The sequence below is a fragment of the Ursus arctos genome, unplaced genomic scaffold (assembly GCF_023065955.2).
Source record: "Ursus arctos isolate Adak ecotype North America unplaced genomic scaffold, UrsArc2.0 scaffold_7, whole genome shotgun sequence".
Lineage (NCBI taxonomy): Eukaryota > Metazoa > Chordata > Mammalia > Carnivora > Ursidae > Ursus > Ursus arctos.
The window spans coordinates 38,177,145-38,201,667 of NW_026623089.1; the positions used below are offsets into that span (position 1 = coordinate 38,177,145).

General features: G+C 37.9%; 1 protein-coding gene across 6 annotated transcripts in view; it reads right to left on the reverse strand.

The window, feature by feature from the left end:
- Positions 1 to 24,523, reverse strand: part of MARCHF8 (membrane associated ring-CH-type finger 8) — a 131,231-nt gene that overhangs the window by 65,055 nt on the left and 41,653 nt on the right. For all 6 annotated transcript variants that reach the window (XM_057308465.1, XM_057308463.1, XM_026481569.4 and 3 more), the window contains exon 2: positions 5,454 to 5,633. In XM_057308465.1, the coding sequence (XP_057164448.1) occupies positions 5,454 to 5,555 (102 nt within the window). In that variant the 5' untranslated portion in view covers positions 5,556 to 5,633. The remainder of the gene's footprint in view (positions 1 to 5,453; positions 5,634 to 24,523) is intronic.

Below are 24,523 nucleotides of genomic sequence, written 5' to 3' on the forward strand. Positions count from 1 at the left end.
TGATCAACATGCTGAAATCTGCAAAACACTGATGAGAGAAATTAGATAAGACTTAAAGAGGAGACGTACCTTGTTCATGGGCCAAGACTCAATATTGTTAAATGTCAGTTCTCCCTCAAATTGAACTACAAATTCAATAATCCCAATAAAAATCCCAGCAGACTTTTGTGTAGAAACTGACGATCTGATTCTTAAATTCATATGGAAGTGCAAAAACACTAAAATAGGCAAAACACATTTGAAAAAGAACACTATCTGATTTTCAAGACTTATTATTAAGCTGGAGTGTTTATGACAGTGTGGTATTGGTGCAAAGATAATAAATAGATCAATTAAACAGAAAAGAGTTCAGAAATAAGCACACACATACATGGGCAAATGATTTAAGGTAATGCAATGGAGAAAAAAACAGTCCAATCTATTTAACAAATGTTCCTGGAACAACTGGATATATACCAAAAAAATTATATTGGATATACTCTTCAAATAAGATACAAAAATAATTCAAAATAGATCACGGACATATGTGTAAAACCAAAACTATAAAAGTACTAAGATACTATTTGCACCTAAGGGTTAAGTAAAGCTTTCTTAATAGAACACCAAAAGTACAATAAATACAAGGGAAAAAAGGATAAATTTGACTTCACTAAAATTTAAAAAGTTAAAACCAAACTTTAGTCTTCAAAAGACACTGGCAGGAACATGAAAAGACAATCCAGACACTGGGATAAAACATTTGTAAAGCATATATCTGATAAAGGACTTGTATCTAGAATACATACAGAATGCTCAAAATCTGACAAATAAGAAAAAAGGCCACCCATTTTTTAAGCGGACGAAAGACTTCAAGAGGCTCTTCGACAAAAGAGAAGTAAGGATGGTAAATAAGCACATGAAAAGATGCTCAACATCATTACTCATGAGGGAAATGCAAATTAAAACTACAATGAGATGCTAGTATAATACACCTATTAGATGCTAAAATTAAAAAGACAGACCATAAGTGTAGGCAGAGATATAGAAGAACTGGAACTCCCTCCTTCTGGTAGGAGTTGTAAAATGGTACACTCATTTTGGAAAACAGTTTGGCAGTATCTTAAAAAGTTAAACATACATCTACCATATGTTTCCACTCCTAGGTATATACCCAAGGGAAAGGAAATATATGTCCATACAAGGGCTTGTATGAATGTTAAGAGCAGCCTTATTCATAACAACCAAAAACTGGAAACAATCCAAATGTCCATCAACAGGAGAATGAATAAACAAATTGTGGTAAATCCATACAGTGAATACTACTCAGCAAGAGAAGGACACAACTTAGTACACACACACACACACACACACACACACACACACAATGGAATATTACTCAACCATCAAAAGAATGAAATCTTGCCATTTGCAATGACATGGATGGAACTAGAGGATATTATACTAAGCGAAATAAATCAGAGAAAGACAAATATATGATTTCACTCAAGTGTGGAATTTAAGAAACAGATGAACAAAGGGGAAGGGAAGGAAAAATAAGATGAAACAGAGAGGGAGACAAACCATAAGAGACTCCTTAACTACAGGAAACAAACTGAGGGTTGCTAGAAGGGCGATGGGTGAGGGGATGGGGTAACTGGGTGATGGGCATTAGGGAGGGCACTTGATGTAATGAGCACTGGGTGCTATATGTAACTGATGAATCACTAAATTACCTCTGAAACTAATAATATGCTATATATTAATTAAATTGAATTTTTAAAAATTTAAAGAAAGAAAGAAAAGGACGTAACTATTGATACACACAACTTGGATGAATCTCAAAATAATTAATCTTTGAAAAAAGCTAGATTTTTAAAAAGTACGTAACTTATAATTCCACCTATATAAAACCCTAGAAAATGCAGACTAATCTACGGTGAAAGAAAGCAGATCAGTGACTGCTTGAGGAAGGAGTAGGAGGAAACTTTTGCAAGTGATGGATATGTTCACAATCCTGCTTGAGAAGATACTGTATACTTTAAGTATTGTTTACTGTATGTCAATTAGACTTTAATAAAGCTGTTTAAAAATGAAATGAAACATAACAAAAAATAATCTTGAAAAATGTAAAGGGACCTATCAAACCACAAGACAGATTAAGTCTAGATAAGAAATTAATCAATAACTCTCTAAACTATAAGAAAAAAAATATTCTTCCCAAAAACTATGAAGAATACATTCCTTAGAGAAGGAACGCAAACAACCTCCATATCAGGTTTCTAAATGCACACCGGAGGCTGGAAGGCAATGGATCAATACTTACAAAACGCTAAGAAAAAAAAAGCAACTCAAGAAACATCTACCCAGTTCATAAGCAACAGCAGCAGAAATCTTTTTATTATAAAACATTCCTCTTAACTCCATGGTGGTTCCCATACCATTAAAACTACATTCACTCATTCATTCATCAACTGCACGGACTACTCTATAAAAGTCACTAAGTCTTCTTAGAACTGCATAGATATGGGCTCATGCAATGGATGCCACAGAATCATGCATCTGATAAAAACAGGTAAAACTGTCAATGTTAAGGTTAGATTATTTGATTCTGGGGTAAACTGCAAGGCCCCTCTCTTCTCACAAGATTCAGAAGCAATAAAATTGTTATTGATGTAATGAACCATCTCATGTTATCCCAGAGACTGTGAGACAAAGTTCAACCTTTGCAGCTCTGAGAACAGTGGGTGATGAGCAGGAAGGAAGGAGTGCCTCTTTCTGCAGGGCTTCTCTTTCCCTCCTCCCCCCACCCTTCCCAAACACAGAAGATCAGAAATCATACCAAAGAATTCTGTTGTGAACTCACTGTGCCAGGGAAACTGGATAAAGGAAAACAGACGCCAATGGACAGAAACGTGCCTTCCAAATCAATTCTGATACCACATTTCAGAACCCAGACACCACAAAAAATCACTTTCAGCAACGTGCCAGCTGCTGCCACAACTGTTACGGGGCCCCTCAAGCTCCCGTCTGGGCTGCAACTCCACCACCTGCACCTTGATTCCCAGAAGTTGAAACTATTCCCCATGCTAATGTGGGACAGAAGAGTGCCTCTTCCCAATACCAATTAAAATCCCAATTCCATGAATATAGTCATTAATGCTACTTATTTAAACCTTAACAGCCCCATCCATTAGATCAGTTCAGTAAGTATTTACTGAATATCCACTAAAACAAACCTGCAATAGGGTTTTATGTCCAAAAGAATCTCTCTTCCTGGCCTAAAATGTTGGACGACTTCTATTCCAAACAAGTACAGCTTCCTCAGATAGAGAGACAGAAAGATAGATAGATGGGGCGCCTGGGTAGCGCAGTCGTTAAAGCGTCTGCCTTCGGCTCAGGGTGTGATCCCGGCATTCCGGGATCGAGTCCCACAACGGGCTCCTCCGCTGGGAGCCTGCTTCTTCCTCTCTCACTCGCCTGCTATGTTCCCTCTCTCGCTGGCTGTCTCTCTGTCACATAAATAAATAAAAACTTTAAAAAAAAAAAAAAAAGAAAGATAGATAGATAATCAAGAAATTCCTGCCATCTGGTGTCCAAATTTGACACTGCACTGAATAGGGACCGAGCAACCTCAATTTGGTATAGGCAAGCACCCTAGACTAAAAACTGTTCTATGTAGTCGTATTTAAAAATCCATTTGGACTAAAGGGTTACAAGAAAAGCCCATTAATTTAAATGAATCTTAAATGAAGACTATTAACGCAAATGAAAACTGACAGAATATGGGAAAGATGGGGAATTCTCCCATCTCCAGCAAATTGAGGAAAAACTGAAATACTGAAAATGGTAGGTTTAAAATCCATCGACACCACCACCATCCCTGGTCAGCCTTTCAACCAATGCCAACCACACTCCTCCTAAGAGCTCAGCAAAACAGAAAGGGTGCAGACTGACGACATAAACAACTGAAAAAAGGAAAACACAAACTAAGAATACAGAGACCTCTTTTAAATTATATGGCACCTTTTCATTTTTCATAGTCCATGTACTTCAAGAGCTATATATGATAAATTTGGGGGGTTTTTCATTATTTATGTAATAAGGCAAAGAGTGGTGCCCCATCAACTATAATGACTCAACTTCAAACAAGACATTACTTTTTTATTTAACAAGGATTCTTTAGAGTCTTCAGCAAAGATTTACTACAAAATAGGAATGCAGTGAGAACTAATGAGCACATGTCTACACAGCACATAGTAAAGGCAAGGAGAAAGTAGGAGTCATCCCTGATTCCTCCCTACCTCACCCTACATGCAATTATTAAGCCCAGTGGATTAATAAACTAATATCTCTCTATTCCCACCACCCTATCCTAGACAAAGTCACCATCACCTTCTCCTTAGACCAGGGATTGGCAACCTACAGCCTACAGGCCAAATCTGGCCTGTCACCTGTGTTTTTGCAAGTAAAGGTTTATTGGCATATAGTCATGACCATTCATCTATATACTGTCTTTGGCTATTTTCATGCTACAATGGTAGAACTGAGGAGATGTGACTGGCCCACCAAGTCTAAAACATTTGTCATCTGGCTCTTAACAGAAAAAGTTTGCCAAACTTGGCCTAAGTAGGCTATTACATAATCCTCTAACTAGTCTCTCTACCACTCATTCAATTCACTCTCCAAACTACAGTCTGAGTGAAAAGTTTTAAGAACACAAATCTGATCACTCATTCTTCTGCAAAGATAAACCCAAATTCCTTATGGCAACTCCTATAACTTTTCCAACCTCCCATCTTGCCATCTTACCACTACCCTTTATGATCCAGTTATTCTATTTTAATTTCTCCAAACTCACCTTGCTTTAGCCTTTGGGCTTTCAGCATATAATATTTCTCCCAACTGGGATACTCTACTTCTCTTTAGCTAACTCCAGGTCACCCTTCGGGTTCTCTGTGTAAATGTTATTTTCTCCAGGAAGTCATCCCTGACCCCTTGGGCTGGAATTCGGTGGTCCTGCATTCCTCCATCACTAACCTTGTTATTAGACTCTAATGTGTTTTCATCGTCAGGCCAGATCAAGAGCCATATGAGGGCAGATAGGCTCTGTGCTGTTAATTATGACACCCTTACAGCAAACAGGGATTAGTATGTAGGAGGTATTTATAAAATCTTGGTTCAAATTAATTTATTCTTTGCATCATGTTCTGAGAATTCAAAGAATTTTTTCTCAGAGATTTATCAGAAATAATCATACCATTTTAGATAATGAAGATAAATAAGTCATGTATAACCACAGCAGAGTAAGTTGATACCTAGAAACCTATATAGAAAATTTCTGAGCCCAACTATTTACACCATATGCATTTTAGTATATTACTGGAGAAAGCCCTGATCATAAGAGCTTATCATTCTAGACCATATATAATGAAAACAACAGAAATAAAGAAACTAAACAAAGTATTCTCTAATACCTGCTCTTCCCTCTCCTTTTCTTTGGTCTTACTTCTGTAGACTCTAGCAGAGGTGGCATCCTGGGTTGGAATGGCAGAGATCTGATGCAGTGGCATGCTCATCCCAGCCTCCTGTCTGGTTGTCTTCTTTACTGAACAGAGTCTCCAGTGGTAGAGTCATTTTGGGCCATGGACTTCAAACTGAGAGGGAGAAGACAAGACATAACTGAGCTAAAACACTTCAAATTTCCAATAGTGAGATTAGCATTGTATATTTATACTCTTATATTCATATTTGAATCAGTTACAATGTCTGACATAAATACTCAGCCTTCAAAAACAACAGAAGATACATGTTTTATGGGGGAAATTTTAACATTTTTCTCATGTAATAAGATGGGAACACCTGAAAGAGGCTGTGGATCAGGTACATGGATAATCAGATATTAATTTTCCATTGGCCATTAGGTTTTAAACAGCAGTGTCATCCTTTATTTTAAGAATATTTCTGATTAAATTTTTTTTCTTGAAAAAACATTCATTCTGATAGAAGTGATCTTTCCGTAAAACCACTGCCCTTGAATCCACATAATGGTAGGATTAAAGGTTTAAAAGTCTAAAATAAATTTAAAATATCTATGAGCTCTGCTTAACCTTCTGAAAGTCTAGACTCTCTAGACCAGTTGCTGGCAAACTTTTCCGATAAAGGGCCAGAGAGTAAATATTTTAGGTATTGTGGGCCATATTTTTTTTTTAAATTACTCAATTCTGCTGTTGCAGCGTGAAAGCAGCCACAGTAAGTGTGTAAATGAATGAGAATGGTTATGCTCCAATAAAACTTTACTTACAAAAACAGGTGGCAGGCTAGATTTGGCCCATGGCCTGTAGTGCTAACCCTGTTCTACGGAAATTTCCAGGGAAGATGAGGGTCCACGGATATTCCTGAGATCTTGAGAAGGTTGCCCTTAGGTAAAATAATAGTTTCTAAATACAGTGATTCGAGGCACACCTGCCTTTTTTTCTGGTTTTCTCCTACATTCCTCCAAAGTACCTGGTAATTGAATTACACGTTTTCTACCCGCCCCCCCCGCCACCGTCCCCACTGCAATTTAGCAAACTCTGTATACAAAACCAATAATATATCCAAATTATGCATAAGGTTTAATGTAGTAATGTTTCATGCTATTTGAATTTTTTAAAAAGATGGAAGCATTAAACCAAAGAATGAACCTCTAATTTGGGGATTTTCACTTACTAACCATGTCTTGAAGGGTGGGACAATAGGCAGAGAGCATAAACAACAGGACCTGACAACTCTGAGGTCATATTTGATGAGTAGCCATTTATTCGGCCCAATCCTAAGGTCACATCTGAAGGGCAGCCAACTATTCCACCTCTCCCCGAACTCTGCTCTGGACCAAAAGTTGGTGTTTGTGGGTTGGTCCCACCTCTGACAGTGTTACTAACGAGCAACAGAACTCACAGAATTAATCTCCTTCACAGATTCTCTGATCAACAAGCGACAGAAGGGAGTAAAAATTGGAAGGGATCAACACTATGAGAAAATGAACTAAAAGAATATTGTTTTTAAAAGTCTAGTGTTATAATAGGTGGGTGATCATTGATAACCAATAAAACAGGAAAATACAGTAGGTGATATTAGTGTCTAGATATCATAATCAATAATTAATAAAATGTTAGTGTCTACATACTATACATTACCTACTCTACCTTAAGCCTTTGATGAGGCTGACACAAGATGGAGCACTGTGCCCAATAAACAGTCTGAATATTTATATTCACATCACACAAGACAAGAGGCACTTACTGTTTAGTTGCCTTATACTGTATGGGAGATCACAATAGTTACTGGTGAGCAGTTTTTTCATCACTCATTCATCAAAATTCTCTGTCACAGAAGGCAAACTCCATGTGGCCTCTTGGAATACTTATTCAAACTAACCATGTCCAGAGACCCTACTACATATCATACCAATAGCTGCCTTTGGTGCTTCTAGTATAATAATCATTATTACATCATTGGTACATGACCATAACAAGCCTGAAGAGGACTATTTATGCCACAAAAACACAAATGTGAGAGAGGGTTTTAATTATTTTGTAGAAATTTGAAGGACTTCCTCTCCTTACAGCCATTTAAGCTATTCTTCTGATATGAACCCCTATCTCCAGGTAACAGACCTGAAAGTCTGCCTGAAGCAATTCCTCTCCTATGCCATATTTAGGATAAAAATGATCATCTTAAAAACCAAACTGCGAAATAGACCACGCCACTTTTTATGTGAAGGTCATGTGAAAATCATAAAGCAGGTATTACTCATACTATTTTCTTTGCACGATTTCCAAATATCTGTTTTATATCAATTCATCTGCAATAAAGAGCAATAGTTAAGCCTCTGCACCATGCCTAACAACCCAGGCATGAGGACTTGAATTCCCCTACTGCTAAAAATACAGCACAAACATCTGTATCTAGAAGAAATGGACAAACTGGCTATTTACAAGTATAGAAACAGGGGTACCTGCCTGGCTCAGTCAGTGGAGTACATAACTCTTGATCTTGCAGTCATGAATTCAAGCCCCAAGTTGCACACAGAGATTAGTTTAAAAAATAAATCTTAAAAAAAAAAAACACCAAAAAAAATAGAAACATGGAAATGGATATGCCATGTCAATGGATCGGAAGACTTAACTACTGTGAAGGTGGCAATTCTCCCAAAACTGATACACACATAAAGCAATCCCTATCAAAACCCCAGCTGACTTCTAGGCAGAAATTAGACAAACTGATCCTAGAATTCATATGGAAATTAGAGGGACCCATGATACTCAAAACAATCTTGAAAAAGAACAAAGTTGGAGAACTCACACTTTCCAATTTCAAAACTTACTACAAAGGAACAGTAAACAAGACAGTGTGAAACTGGAATAAGAATAGAGATATAGATTAACAGAACAGAATTTAGAGTCAAGAAACGAACCCACGCAGCTATGGTCAACTGGTTTTTCAACAAGGGTTCCAAGACTATTCAATGGGGAAAGAACAGTCTTTTCAACATGCAAAAGAATGAATTTAGATTCCTATCTCACACAAATAAAAAATACGCAAACTAAACATCACCAAAATAAAAACGTTTGTGCTTCAACAGATACCATCAAGAAAGTGAAACGACAACCAGAGAACACAAAAAAATCATTTTGCGATGATTTACAATAAGGGACTTGTACGTTGAATATATAAGGGGCTGTCACAACTCAACAATAGACAAATAACCCGATGAAAAATGCATTGTTCAAGAGACTCTTAATTATACAGATTATTATAGGAGAGGGAGTTGGGAGGATGGGTCAAATAGGTGACAGAGATTAAGGAGTGCACTTGTGGAGATGAGCACAGGGTGATGCATGGAAGTGTTGAATTACTCTATTATATACCTGAAACTAATATAACACTGTTTGTTAACTAACTGGAATTACAATAAAAACTTTTTTTAAAAAAGATTTTATTTATTTGACAGAGAGAGAGGGAACACAAGCTGGGGGAGTGGGAGAGGGAGAAGCAGGCTTCCTGCCGAGCAGGGAGCCCGATGCAGGACTCAATCCCAGGACTCCAGGATCACGACCTGAGCCGAAGGCAGCCGCTTAATGACTGAGCCACCGAAGTGCCCCAATAAAAACTTTTTAAAAAGGAAAAATGGGTTGTTCAACATCATTAGTCAACAGGAGAATACAAATCACAACCATGAGATATACTTTAATTATGGCTATATTTAAAAACAGGTAAGTGTTGGCAAGGATGTGGAGAAACTGAAACCCTTATACAGTGCTGGTGGAATTACATGCAGCTGCTTTGGAAAACAGTCTGGATCTTCCTTAAAATGTGGAAATAACACAAATGTTCATAAATTAATGAATGGATAAATAAAACATGTTATCTATATAATGAAATATTATTTAGCAACAAAGAGAAATGAAATATGAATACATGCTACAACATGGATAAAACTTGAAGCATTACACAAAGTGAAAGGACCAGATACTATATGAAAACATTTGTATGAAATGTCCAGAATAGGCAAATCATAAAACAGAATGTAGATTACTGGTTGCCAAGGACTGGGGTAGGGATCAGGGATGGGGGCTGATGGCTAAAAGGGTTTCTTTTTAGAGTAATAAATATGTTCTAGGGGCGCCTGGGTGGCACAGCGGTTGGGCGTTTGCCTTTGGCTCAGGGTGTGATCCCGGCGTTCTGGGTTCGAGCCCCACATCAGGCTCCTCTGCTATGAGCCTGCTTCTTCCTCTCCCACTCCCCTGCTTGTGTTCCCTCTCTCACTGGCTGTCTCTATCTCTGTTAAATAAATAAATAAATAAAATCTTTAAAAAAAAAAAAAACAATAAATATGTTCTAAAATTTATTATGGTCACGTTGCATAACTCTTAAGCATACTAAAAGCCATAGAATTATATACATTAAATGAGTGGATTGTAATGAATGTGAACTATATATCAATAAAGCTGCTTTTAAAAAGAATATATAAATAATTACTATGAATTAAGATAGATAAGACTGATCCTCAACTCTATGGTCACCTAATCTTCAACAAAGCAGGAAAGAATATCCAGTGGGAAAAAAGACAGTCTCTTCAACAAATCGTGGTGGGAAAATTGGACAGCCACATGCAGAAGAATGAAACTGGACCGTTTCCTTACACCATACCCAAAAATAGATTCAAAATGGCTGAAAGATCTAAATGTGAGACAGGAATCCATCAAAATCCTAAAGGAGAACACAGGCAGCAAACTCTGTGACCTCAGCCACAGCAACTTCTTGCTAAACATGTCTCCAAAGGCAAGGGAAGCAAAGGGAAAAATGAACTATTGGGACTTCATCAAGATAAAAGGCTTTTGCACAGCAAAGGAAACAGTCGACAAAATCAAAAGACAGCCGACAGAATGGGAGAAGATACTTGCAAATGACATTATCAGATAAAGGGCTAGTATCCAAAATCTATAAAGAACTTAATCAAACTCAACACCCAAAGAACAAATAATCCAATCAAGAAATGGGCAGAAGATATAAACAGACACTTCTCCAAAAAAGACATACAAATGGCTAACAGACACTTGAAAAAATGCTCCACATCACTAGCCATCAAAGAAATACAAATCAAAACCCAATGAGATACCACCTCACACAAGTCAGAATGGCTAAAATTAACAAGTCAGGAAACAACAGATGTTGGCGAGGATGCAGAGAAAGGGGAACCCTCTCACACTGTTGGGAATTCAAGCTGGTACAGCCACTCTGGAAAACAGTATGGCGGTTCCTCAAAAAGTTGAAAATAGAGCTACCTACGACCCAGCAACTGCCCTACTAGGGATTTACCCCAAAGATACAAATGCAGTGATCTGAAGGGGCACTTGCACCCCAGCATTCATAGCAGCAATGTCCACAATAGCCAAACTATGGAAAGAGCCCAGGTGTTCATCAACAGATGAATTGATAAAGATGTGGTATATATATATACAATGAAATACTACTCAGCCATCAAAAAAATGAAATCTTGCCATTTGCATTGAAGTGGATGGAACTAGAGGGTATTATGCTAAGAGAAATAAGTCAGTCAGAGAAAGACAATTATCATATGATCTCACTCATATGTGGAATTTAAGAAACAAAACAGAGGGTCATAGGGGAAGAGAGGACAAAATAAAACAAGACGAAATCAGAGAACCATAAGAAACTCTCAATCATAGGAAACAAACTGAGGGTTGCTAGAGGGGAGAGGGTTGGGGGGATGGGAAAACTGGGTGATGTAATGAGCACTGCATATTATGCAAGACTGATGAATGGTCAGATGGTCAGTGGACTTCTACCCCTGAAACCAATAATACATTATATGTCAATTAATTGAATTTTTTAAAAAAATTAGATAAAACTGTTTTCCTTCATGCTATCCCTATGTAATTATCCAGATGACATGGAGACAGCCACTGCTATCCTATCACTCTTCTGGTTTTGAGAAAGTAACAGGAAGAGTGCAAAATCAGCAATCAGAAATCTAAGCTCAAACCCTGACTCTTGAATACTGAGTGATGTTGGACAAAGTGAGGAATTTCAAAGGCTCTGCTTCTTCATCTGTAAAACAGAAAGGTAATAATCTTTACTCCATTCACAGGGCTATTGTAAAGACCAAAGAAGTTTGTGTCCATGTGCACAAATATAAGGGTTCTTAACATCAGCACATTTTTCAGCCTGCTTTTCCAGGCATCTGTAATAATTCCCCTCACTGCCTCACAAAGGCCAGTTTGTTTGCTTTGTCTTTCCAATACTATTTTCTGTCTTCCCACACCTCATTCTGATACAAGATTTACGCAACTGAGAACTTCAAATCCTTCCTGACATTTACTTAGGACTTCTAGCAGCATGACTCTGAGGGGAAGCAAGGCTGACAATACTATCCCGGCCCAATCCTAAAGATCAGCGTGGCATAACAATCAAGCTATTCTATGTGCTTTCCAAACGGTCAAGATAAACGAAAGATTCTACCCCTTCCAACAATGATGCTTGGGACAAATACAGACAATAAAGAAGCAGCCAGAAGACAAAGATGCCACTTGCAGCTTCCCGGAGGGACAGTCACCACAGGTCTGCATGCCTCCCTGCACCCCTGCTTACAGGGTGCCAGGCTCCAACACCGGCCTGCTCCTATCCATTGTGTGGTGCTGAATCATAACATCCTGAATGGCACTCAGAATAAACAACTCTAAGTTAAGCCTGTTTTTATCAGAAGCACATTTCATACAAAAAATGAGGAGCCTGTGTACAGCAGCTAGCAAATACCAAACAAACAAACAAAACAAACAAACAAACCAAAAAACCCAGTAAGAGAAGAGAGGAAACCAGCTATAATACACAGCACTGAATGGTCAAAGCAGGACTTAACACAGTGAATGTGGATGGAGGGAAAAGAGAGACCATTTGAAAAGGAGGACTCACATAATCTCGTGAGGGGACTAAATCATACCTTGGTTCTCGCTGTGCATTCAGAAGACCGGGATGCACAGAGGAGTGGGGGATAAAGGGAAGTTCACCAAGGGCACACTGAGCTTGACATGCCTGTGGAAAACCCAAGATACGTACACACTGCACACTGGGAATCACCAACACACCACGACACCTGAACACGCAGGGACAGAATTCATTTTCCAAGGAAAACCTGCAGAATCAGTAGTTTACAACTTTAGAAGCTATAAACAAGTGATAAAACCCACTATCAATACAGAATGTTTTTATTATGTTCAGTTAACCACTGTATAGTACATCATTAGTGTTTTGATGTAGTGTTCAATGATTCATTAGTTACGTTTAACACCCAGTGCTCATCACAACACGTCCCCTCCTTAATACCCATCGCTCTGTTACTCTCTCCCCTCTGAAACCACCAGTCTGTTTTCTGGGGTCCATGGTCTCTCATGGTTCATCTCCCTCTCTGATTTCTCCCCCTTCAGAGTTTCCTCCCTTCCCCTATGGTCCTCTGTGCTACTGCTTATGTTCCACATATGAGTGAAACCATATGATAATTGTCTTTCTCTGCTTGACTTTACTAGGCATAATCCCCTCCAGTTCCATCCATGTTGATGCAAATGTTGGGTATTCATCCTTTCTGATGGCTGAGTAATATTCCATTGTATACGTGTACCACATCTTCTTTATCCATTCATCTGTTCAAGGGCATCCTGGCTCCTTCCAGTTTGGCTATTGTGGACATTGTTGCTCTTAACATTGGGGTGCACGTGCCCCTTCTTTTCACTACATCTGTGTCTTTGAGGTAAATCCCTAGTAGTGCAATTGCTGGGTCATAGGGTAGCTCTACTTTTAACATCTTCAGGAACCCCCATACTGTCTTCCAGAGTGGCTGTACCAGCTTGCATTCCCACCAACAGTGTAAGAGGGATCCCCTTTCTCCACATCCTCTCCAACATTTGTTGTTTCCTGTTTTGTTAATTTTTGCCATTCTAATTGGTGTAAGGTGGTATCTCATTGTGGTTTTGATTTGTATTTTCCTGATGGTTGGTGATGTGGAGCATTTTTTCAAGTGTCTGTTAGCCATTTGTATGTCTTTTTTGGAGAAGTGTCTGTTCATGTCTTCTGCCCATTTTTTGACTGGGTTATTTGTTTTTCTGAGTGTTAAGTTTCAGAAGTTCTTTATGTATCTTCGATGTCAGCCCTTTATCTGTAATGTCATTTGCGAATATCTTTTCCCATTCCGCAGGCTGCCTCTTAGTTTTATTGACTGTTTCCTTTGCTGTGCAGAAGCTTTTTATCTTGATGAAGTCCCACAAGTTCATTTTTTCTTTTGTTTCACTTGCCTTTGGAGACGTGTCTTAAAAGAAGTTACTGTAGCCGATGTCAAAGAGGTTACTGCCTATAGTCTCCTCTAGGATTCTGATGGATTCCTGTCTCACATTGAGACCTCAATACAGAATTTTTAAACAGCAATGAAGAATCCCTAACTTCAAAAAACACCCACCTCAACCAAAATTTAACTTTACACTCAAACAGCAAAACTCCTAGAGGCATTCTAATTAAGCCAAGACGCAAAATAAGCACATTACCACTACTATTATTTAATATACAGATTTTTTCTGCTAATGTGATAATACCTAAAAAGAGAACTTTATGGGGTACCTGGGTGGCTCAGTCGGTTAAAACGCTGCACATGGAGCCTACTTAAAAAAAGAGAGAGAGAAAGAACTTTATAGTACAATGGAAGACCTAAAGTCCAAAGGAATTTTCTAAGAACTACTAGAATCAGTTAAAAACATAAACATTTGGGCACCTGGGTGGCTCAGTTGGTTAAGCGACTGCCTTCGGCTCAGGTCATGATCCTGGAGTCCCAGGACTGAGTTCTGTATCCAGCTCCCTGCTCAGCAGGGAGTCTGCTTCTCCCTCTGACCCTCCCCCCTCTAATGCTCTCTCTCATTCTTTCTCTCTCAAATAAATAAAAAATCTTTAAAAAAAAGCACTTTAAAAATATTAAAAATAAATAAAAACATTCGTACAAAACCAGTAATGTATTCTAGTATAAGAAAAAAGTACATAAATATATACTGTCACCACATGCCTTTTATCTATGCCCTTCTCCTCATTCCCAGCTCAGGGCCAATCCTTTTCTACTTTCCTCAGGAGCTATAGAAAACAGATGGTCACACCATCTTTTGAATTTGTCAATGAATCACACAAAACCAACAGCATTTTTCTGGAGAGACAATATTGCATCTGACAATACAGAGCGACGTATCCCAGTGTGCTCTTCACACAAAAACTTACCAGACTTCATTACTAATGAGCTAGTCAAAGGGGTTCCACCGGATGTATTTAATTTAATTTAAAAAAAGTATTAATTCGGAAAAAATAAATGTCACCAACATTCCTTTACAATAACATAACAAAAATCATGAAATAGAGATGAATGATAGAAAAGCTACTTAAGAACTTTTAATGAAAAACATTTGGTGATTTTAGAGTATATTTGAAAAATATAATAATAGTTTGTTGTAATAATAATTTGTATTCTTCCCAAATAAAGCATATATATAATGTAATTCCAAGGACTAAGCCAGATTTTTCTATTTTACAAAATGATTCTAAAATTATGCATAAGAATTAATGAGATGATCAAATAAAAACATTGAGAAAGAAGCAAAAGAGAGATGAATCCCCTTGAAATATAGACATAACAAAGCAATAATTATTATTAAGACAGCAAGATACAGAAGACTGAAAAGACAGTCCAGAAACTGAATTAATTATTCAGAAGAGTAAAATAGCAGCCTAAAATTACAGGAAAGCAACAAGTTACTTCTTAAGTGATGTTGGGATAACTGGATAAGAATTTGGAAGGGAAAAGAATATCAATTAAGACTCATATTTCATTCACTGAAATAAATTCTGATGGATATAAAAGTTAAATGTTAAAAAAATCCACATAATATAAAATGCAGTTAGGAATGAATATACTAAAGAAGTAAAGGGAGGCTGACTTCCTAAGCCTCAAATTAATGGGAAAAAGTTACAAAAGAAAAGGATTTATAGATATGACCCTATAATTAAAAACAAAATTAAGTAGGTAAAAAAAGACTAGAAAACATTTGTAGAATATAGGACAGAAAATCAGTACCTTTTATATATAAGAAGTTAATACAAATAGCTTTTCAAAAACATTAAAATCCCCAGAGATAAAATGGGCTTCACAAAAGAGAACATAGCACAGGTCCTCACTTAACATTTTAATAATCCGAGAAAAGCAACAGCTCAAAGAACCATTTTTTCCCTTCACAAAATTCCACAAAAAATATGACAAAACCTACCATTGACCAGTAAGTGCTGAGTCTATGTTCTTATGATCCTCCAGTAGTATCATAAACTCAGAATGCCTATCAGGAAAAATGTTGAGCAATAGTGCTGAGAAACTGTGGAAGAGCTTACCTTTGGGGAGCTTAGCCTGAGAAAATACACAAAAATCTACAAGCCCCAAGATTTTCATTGTAACATTATTCACACAAAGAAAAACACAGTTCCCTTAATTTCCCCAAACTGTGGAAAAGCTAATTAAATGTCAGTGCTAGTACAATCAAAGGAATGTTATGTAGGCATTAGAAGCAAGAGAAACATGGGTTTGATAAAAAGCAGATGATATAAATTATACACACATTGTAATTACAAATATGTTAATATACACAAGCAAAAATCCTAGGAGGGAAACTCATTAAAAATGCTAAAAGCAGGGGCGCCTGGGTGGCACAGCGGTTAAGCGTCTGCCTTCGGCTCAGGGCGTGATCCCGGCGTTCTGGGATCGAGCCCCACATCAGGCTCCTCCGCTATGAGCCTGCTTCTTCCTCTCCCACTCCCCTTGCTTGTGTTCCCTCTCTCGCTGGCTGTCTCTGTCTAATAAATAAAAAATCTTTTAAAAAAAATGCTAAAAGCAGTGGGGCACTTGGGTGGCACACTCAGTTAAGAGTCTGACTCTTGGTTTCAGCTCAGGTCGTGATCTCAGGGTCATGAAATAGAGCCATGCGTTGTGCTCCATGCTTAGCATGGAGTCTACCTGAGTTTCTCTCTCGTTCTCCCTCTGCCTCAGCCCCTTCCCCCCACCCCTGTGCACTCTTGTTCTCTCTCTCTAAAATAAATGAATCTTTTTAAAAAATGCTAACAGCAGTTTAATGATGTAGCAATATAAATGACTTTTCATTTCTCTATTTTTTAAACCCTTAGTGATAACGCATTATTTTTACGGTTTAAATATTTAAAGAGCTAAAATTAAAAGCTCAAGTTATTCCACATAGGTTGGCAATAGTCAGAATTTTAGATTATCATTGAACATATACAACTACAAAAAGTAGTACATTTCTGAAGGCCTCACAGAATTCAAGACCAATCTTCCTACGTGAATGAAGTGGGAAGATGCCTTCTCACGACACAAATGTTTTCAAGCATCATACTGCTTGTTTTATGCTCCTTTGCATTTTTTTTTCAGCATTTCCTTTAATATTTTTGCACAGTCCTCTCCCTTTAAAAACAGCATAGTGCATCATGGTAACAGTTTACCTTTCTTCACAATGTTTTATTACATCTGACTTTCATTCTAAAGGAAAAACTAAGGATGTACTGTATGGTGACTAACATAACATAATAAAAATTATTATTAAAAAAATAAAGTTATCGATTTGGGAGACTGCATTACTTCATATCCTATACATAGTAAGACTAGACTTTATTAATATTTGCACGTTACACTATTTCTAGTTTGTATATTTCTCACAAAGTGGAATGGCTATTACACACCAGCAGAAATGGAGACTCGGAATATGAACGTGTAGCAAACAGTAGAGTCTAGTATTATAATATGGCAGACAGGGGAGGTTACTACTCATCCACTGTCAATAAATCTGAGCATCTGCCCAACACTCAGAAAGCTATCTGTTGCTTTTCAGTATGTTTATCCCTGTTACTATGGCAGAAACATATCTGTGACAGGAATCATGATATTTCATAGAACACAGAAAAGAATAAACATGGACTATCAATACATGTGTTTTCCTTTTAATCGTGGTTATCTTGTTCCAAAATAGTGGATGCCTTCCTTCCACCAAGAGAATCGATTGTTCTCACTTAAAAAGAGATGCCTGTGTGTGAAGAAGACCCTCATGTCCAGGGTCTGACCATGAGATTAGGCACTTTTGCTGTTCAAACGGTATCTACTGTAAAAATTCCTCAATTTCCTGCCACCAATCACATAAACTTGCCTACTGTCCCCAACGTTCTCATGAATTATGTAAATCATATTATGTGGTTCAAAGGAAAAGGAGACCCCTGCTCTGGGAATGTACCTGGGCTCTCTTACCTCCTCTTCGTCTGGCTATTCAGTGGCCTCACTTCTCAGCCATCCTCCTACCTCATACTTTCATCCTCTCCTTTCAAAGGCTCCTTCACATCAACAAAGTGAGTTTTCCAAGGAAAATACAAAGAGTAAGTAGTTTATGTTACCAGATGCTACTAAAGATTTATTACATTTCACAACGATAAAGAATTTGAAAGTACCTTGTGGACCTCCTAGTTTTAAAAACAAAAATAAAATGCTTCCAATTCTCCTATCCCCTTTCCCTCTATGACAAAACTTTCTGAGCTGTGTACAATGTTCTTCACTTTCTTGCCTTTTACAATTCAATTCAATGCAATACAACCTGTTTCCCCACTTCACAGAAAATGTTCTTGGCTTTTCTTATTTACTGACCAAACTCGGTAGAAGAGCTCCAAATGAAAGTAACCAAAATAATACATACAAAACAACAAGAACTAGGGATAAAGATAATTTTCTAAAGTTTTTTAAACCCATTTAAATAAGTCAGTCAATATCCTCTTAGATGTATAGATGATATACCATCCATAGAACTAAAATATGATAATATAAAAAAGAAAAAAGTACTCTTGAAAATTAAAAATTATAAGCAAAATTAGAAATTCAATAGAAGGGTTAGAAAATTAAGTCACAGGGATTGCCCAAAAAATAAGTACAAAAGTATGCAGCAGAAAATAAGAGAGAGAAGACAGAAGGATCTGAGGATATAAGGATATATGCAGATCAGTTTAGAAATTCCAACATCTGACCCAAAAGGATTCCAGAAAGAAGGAGCAGAGAAAACACAGGGAAGGAAATAATCAAGAGAAATGATACAAGAAATTCCCCAAAACTGAAAGATGAAAGTCCCCATACCAAAACAGCCTGCTATGCAGCTAGCATGATGAATGAATTAAAAAAAAAAAAGACAAAATTTCAAAAGGTCCACATGAACACACATTATCATAAAACTCTAGGATACCGGGGCGCCTGGGTGGCACAGCGGTTAAGTGTCTGCCTTCGGCTCAGGGCGTGATCCCAGCGTTCTGGGATGGAGTCCCACATCGGGCTCCTCTGCTATGAGCCTGCTTCTTCCTCTCCCACTCCCCCTGCTTGTGTTCCCTCTCTCGCTGGCTGTCTCTACATCTGTCAAATAAATAAATAAAATCTTTAAAAAAAAAAAAAAAACCTTAGGATACCAAGGGCAAAGAAAAATCTGAAAAAGAAAATATCCTCAAGGAAGGCAGTGGGGGGGGAGGGGCGGAGTGACGCTCAGGGAGTGGGGGATATTACATCCCAAAGAGATAAATATATCAAAATAGAATTAGACCTCTCAACAGCACCAGCACCAGCACCAATGGATCCAGAGGACAGAGGCATAATGCCTTCAAAGTTCTGAGGGAATATTTCCACACTGAATTTCATACCCAGCCAAACTATCAAATAAATGAGAAGCGAAAATAATGGTATCTCGAGGCACGAATGAAGTCAGAAAATAAATTTCCCGCACACCTTTTTAAAGAAAATTCCTGGAATATGTATTCTAGTGAAATAAAGGAGTAAACGAAGGAAAAGAAAAACACAGAATGCACAGAATAGTCATTATAACTTAAGAGAAGCACACAAAGTGAAGTTCCAGGCTTATAGCTACACAGCAGGTCTAGGAAGTATTAGTACAGAATGGAGTAGACATATCGAACACTTCCAGGGACAGGTCTCTGGAACAAAAGAAGTCTCAACAGGGAAGATGGAATAACAGATAATATCATGGATACCTTAGAGAACTGAGGATAAGTTTAATAAAAATCATACAAGTGAAAATAAAATATAATCAACAACAACACTACAGAAGAGTGAAAATGTAATCATTTAGCTCTAAAGAATACTGATAATGATGTAAACATTTTACTGCTATAAACAACATTGTGATATAACCAAATCAGGAGGACTGGGAAAACAGAGGTGGGGTATAAAAAGAAGTCAACAATTTCTAATACTTTTAAGTCAAAAAACAGTATATCATTTGAAAATATTCAGGCAACTAGAAGAAGATATAACTGAGATATATGCAGCTATGTCTGGGGAGCAAAACAAGGGTTGTGGAGTAATGGAGCAAAGGACTACTGCTTTTCATTTTAGGACTTTGAATGCTACAATCTCTGATCCATAGTTCCAAACTTAGAAATATACCCAAAACAAAAGCAAACAAAAAACCAAAACCCCTAGCCTTTCTTTACTTATATTTAACAGTAAGACCTGATCTCACATGAACTCCTTCGAGGTCAAACCTGATCTGAACTGATAAGGAGCTATTTATAGTCTTTACTTATGCAACTTACTGTAAATATTATACTTCAAAGCAGAAATACTAACGTGCTTAAGGGATGTTACTCCAATGGGGGTATTCAATACTACATACTAAGTGCAGATTACCTTTCTAAAATCTGGAAATTTCCAAAGTCTAAAATATTTTTGACCTAAGGATGTTGGATGAGAGAGTCGGGGCCAGCATTTCACTTTTCAAAGAGCTATGTGCATTATTACTTTTGCTTTTTGAATTTGAAAGTACTCTGAATAAACAAACAGAGAGACAGTATAAAGAGAGTAACAAGCAGGAGAGTCATGTGACCTTAAATGGACCAATACCTATTCCACATATTTTCCAAAAGAAAAATAGGTCACTATTTAGGTGCTGAATAAGAAAATTCTCTTTGTCTTGTTAAAAAAAAAAAAAAACATTTTGAAGAATGGGAGGAAAAAAAGAAAGGGAGAAAACTTCACTTGACCCTTCATTCACCTCTTGGGATTGTCTCATATGTCCTACTTTTTGACAGCAAAACGGAGCTCTTGTATAATCCAGAGTTCTTTTGAACTGTCATTTCTTCACTTTCTTTTATTTTAATTTTTTTATTACTAACATATAATGTATTATTTGTTTCAGGGGTACAGATCTGCGATTCATCAGTTTTACACAACACGCAGCGCTCACCACAACACATACCCTCCCCGATGTCCATCACCCAGTTACCCCATCCCTCTCACCCCTCTCCACTCCAGCAACCCTCAGTTTATTTCCTGAAGATTAAGAGTCTCTTATGGTTTGTCCCCCTCTCTGGTTTCGTCGTCTTTCATTTTTTCCTCTCTTCCCCTATGATCCACTGCCTTTTTTCTCAATTTCCACATATTGGTGAGATCATATGATAATTGTCTTTCTCTGATTGACTTATTTTGCTTAGCACAATACCCTCTAGTTCCACCCATGTCATTGCAGACGGCAAGGTCTTTCTTTCTTTTCTTTCTTTCTTTCTTTCTTTCTTTTTTTATGGCTATGCAGCCATCATTTCTTCACTTTCTATGCACATTTCATCTCCCTGCAATCTGGCTTCAATACAGTAAAGTTAGCAATGTTCTCTATGCTATTAAGCCTAAAGGACATTTTCTAGCCCTCATGTATTTGTTTTTATTTTAATTCCAGGATAGTTAAATACAGTGTCAGGTGTACAATGCAGTGATTCAACAATTACATACATTATCCAGCGCTCATCACGACAAGTGTCCTCCTCAATCCCCAACTCCTATTTCACCCATCCCTCCCACCCTCCACCCCTCTGTACCATCAGTTTATTCTCTATCCTTAAGACTCCAGGTTTGTCTCTCTCTTATTTTTTTCTCTTTGCTTGTTTGTTTTGTTTCTTAAATTCCATGTGAGTAAAATCATATGGTATTTGTCTTTCTCTGACTTACTTCACTTAGCATTATAATCTCTAGCTCCATCCATGTGATTGCAAACAGCAAGATTTCATTCTTTTTATGGCCGAATAATATTCCACTGCGTACATATGTATATGTGTGTGAAATATATACACACACCACATCTTTTTTTTTAATGTTTTTTTATTATATTATGTTAGTCACCATAGAGTACATCCCTGGTTTCTGATGTAAAGTTTGATGATTCATTAATTGCATATAACACCCAGTGCACCATGTAACACATGCCCTCCTTACTACCCATCACCAGTCTATCCCATTCCCCCACCCCCCTCCCCTCTGAAGCCCTCAGTTTGTTTTTCAGAGTCCATAGTCTCTCATGCTTCATTCCCCCTTCTGATTACCCCCCCTTTCTTTATCCCTTTCTTCCCCTACTAATCTTCCTAGTTCTTATGTTCCATAGATGAGAGAAATCATGATAGTTGTCTTTTTCTGCTTGACTTATTTCACTTAGCATTATCTCCTCCAGTGCCGTCCATGTTGCAGCAAATGTTGAGAACTCGTTCTTTCTGATAGCTGAGTAATATTCCATTGTATATATGGACCACTACTTTTTTTTTTTTTTAAGATTATTTATTTATTTATTTATTTGACAGAGATAGAGACAGCCAGCGAGAGAGGGAACACAAGCAGGGGGAGTGAGAGAGGAAGAGCAGGCTCCCAGCAGAGGAGCCCGATGTGGGGCTCAATCCCATAACGCCGGGACCACGCCCTGAGCCGAAGGCAGGCGCTTAACCGCTGTGCCACCCAGGCGCCCCTGGACCACAACTTCTTAATCCAGTCATCTGTTGAAGGGCATCTCACCTCCTTCCACGATTTAGCTATTGTGGACAATGCTGCTATAAACATTGGGGTGCATATGGCCTTTCTCTTCACTATGTCTGTATCTTTGGGGTAAATACCCAGTAGTGCAATGGCTGGGTCATAGGGTAGCTCAATTTTTAACTTTTTAAGGGACCTCCACACTGTTTTCCAGAATGGCTGTACCAACTTGCATTCCCACCAACAATGCAGGAGGGATCCCCTTTCTCCACATCCTCTCCAGCAATTGTTGTTTCTTGCCTTGTCAATTTTTGCCATTCTAACTGGCGTAAGGTGGTATCTTAGTGTGGTTTTGATTTGAATTTCCCTGATGGCTAATGATTTTGAACATTTTTTCATGTGTCTGTTAGCCATTTGTACGTCATCATTAGAAAAGTGTCTGTTCATATCTTCTGCCCATTTTATGATCTGTTTATTTGTTTCTCACGTATTGAGTTTGAGAAGTTCTTCGTAGATCTTGGATACCAGTCTTTTATCTGTAGCATCATTTGCAAATATAGTCTCCCATTCCGTGGGCTGCCTCTTAGTTTTTTTGAATGTTTCCTTGGCTGTGCAGAAGCTTTTTATCTTGATGAAGTCCCACAAGTTCATTTTATCTTTTGTTTCTCTTGCCTTTGGAGATGTCATGAAAAAGGTTGCTTTGGCCGATGTCGTAGAGGTTGCTGCCTATGTTTTCCTCTAGGATTTTGATGGATTCCTGTCTCACATCGAGGTCTTTCATCCATTTGGAGTTTATCTTTGTGTATGGTGTGAGAGAGTGGTCAAGTTTCATTCTTTTGCATGTAGCTGTCCAATTTTCCCAGCACCATTTATTGAAGAGACTTTTTTCCACCGGATGTTTTTTCCTGCTTTATCAAAGATCAGTTGCCCAAAGAGCCGAGGGTCCATTTCTGGGTTCTCTATTCTGTTCCATTGGTCTATGTGTCTGTTTTTGTGCCAGTACCATGCTGTCTTTGTGATCACAGCTTTGTAGTACAGCTCGAAATCCGGCATTGTACACACCACATCTTCTTTATTCATCCATCAATGGACTCTTGGGCTGCTTCCATAATTTGGCTATTGTAGATAATGCTGTTATAAACATAGGGGTGTATGTATCCCTCTGAATTAGTGTTTTTGTCTTTTGGGGGTAAATACCCAGTAGTGTAATTACTTCATCATAGGGTAGTTCCATTTTTAACTTTTTTTTAAAAGACTTTATTTACTGGAGAGAGTGCGAGAGAGCACAAGCAGGGGGAGCAGCAGAGGGAGAGGGAGAACCAGGCTCTTGGCCTAGCAGGGAGCCCAACATGGGGCTCAATCCCAGGACCCTGGGATCATGACCTGAGCCGAAAGCAGATGCTTAACCAACTGAGCCACCCAGGCACACCTATATTTAACTTCTGAAGAACTTCCAAAGTTTCCAGAGTGTCTGCACCAGTTTGCATTCCCACCAACAATGCAAGAGGGTTCCTTTTTCTCCGCATCCTCACCAACACTTGTTTCTTGTTTTTATTTTAGCCATTCTGACAGGTGTGAGGTGATATATCTCATAATTCTGATTTGCATCTCCCTAATAATAAGTGATGTCAAGCACCTTCTTATGTGTCTGTTGGGCATTTGGATGTCTTCTTTGGAGAAATGTCTGTTCATGTCTTCTGCCCATTTTTTAATTCAGTTATCAGTTTTTTGGGTGTTGAGTTTTGTAAGTTCTTTATATATTTTGGGTACTAACCCTTTACTGGATAGGTCATTTGCAAATATCTTCTCCCATTCCATAGGATACTTTTTAGTTTTGTTGAGTTTTCCTTTGCTTTGCAGAAGCTTTTTATTTTGACAAAGTACCAACAGTTTATTTTTGCTTTTGTTTCCTTCACTGCAGGAGATATATCTAGAAAGGAGTTGCTACAGCCAATGTCAAAGAAGTTACTGCCTGTGTTCTCTTCTATAGCTGATGCCAAAGAAGTTACTGCCTGTGTTCTCTTCTATAGTTTTTATGGTTGCAGGTCTCACATTTAGGTCTTTCATCCATTTTGAATTAATTTTTGTGTATGGTGTAAGAAAGTGGTCCAGTTTCATTCTTTTGCATGTTGCTGT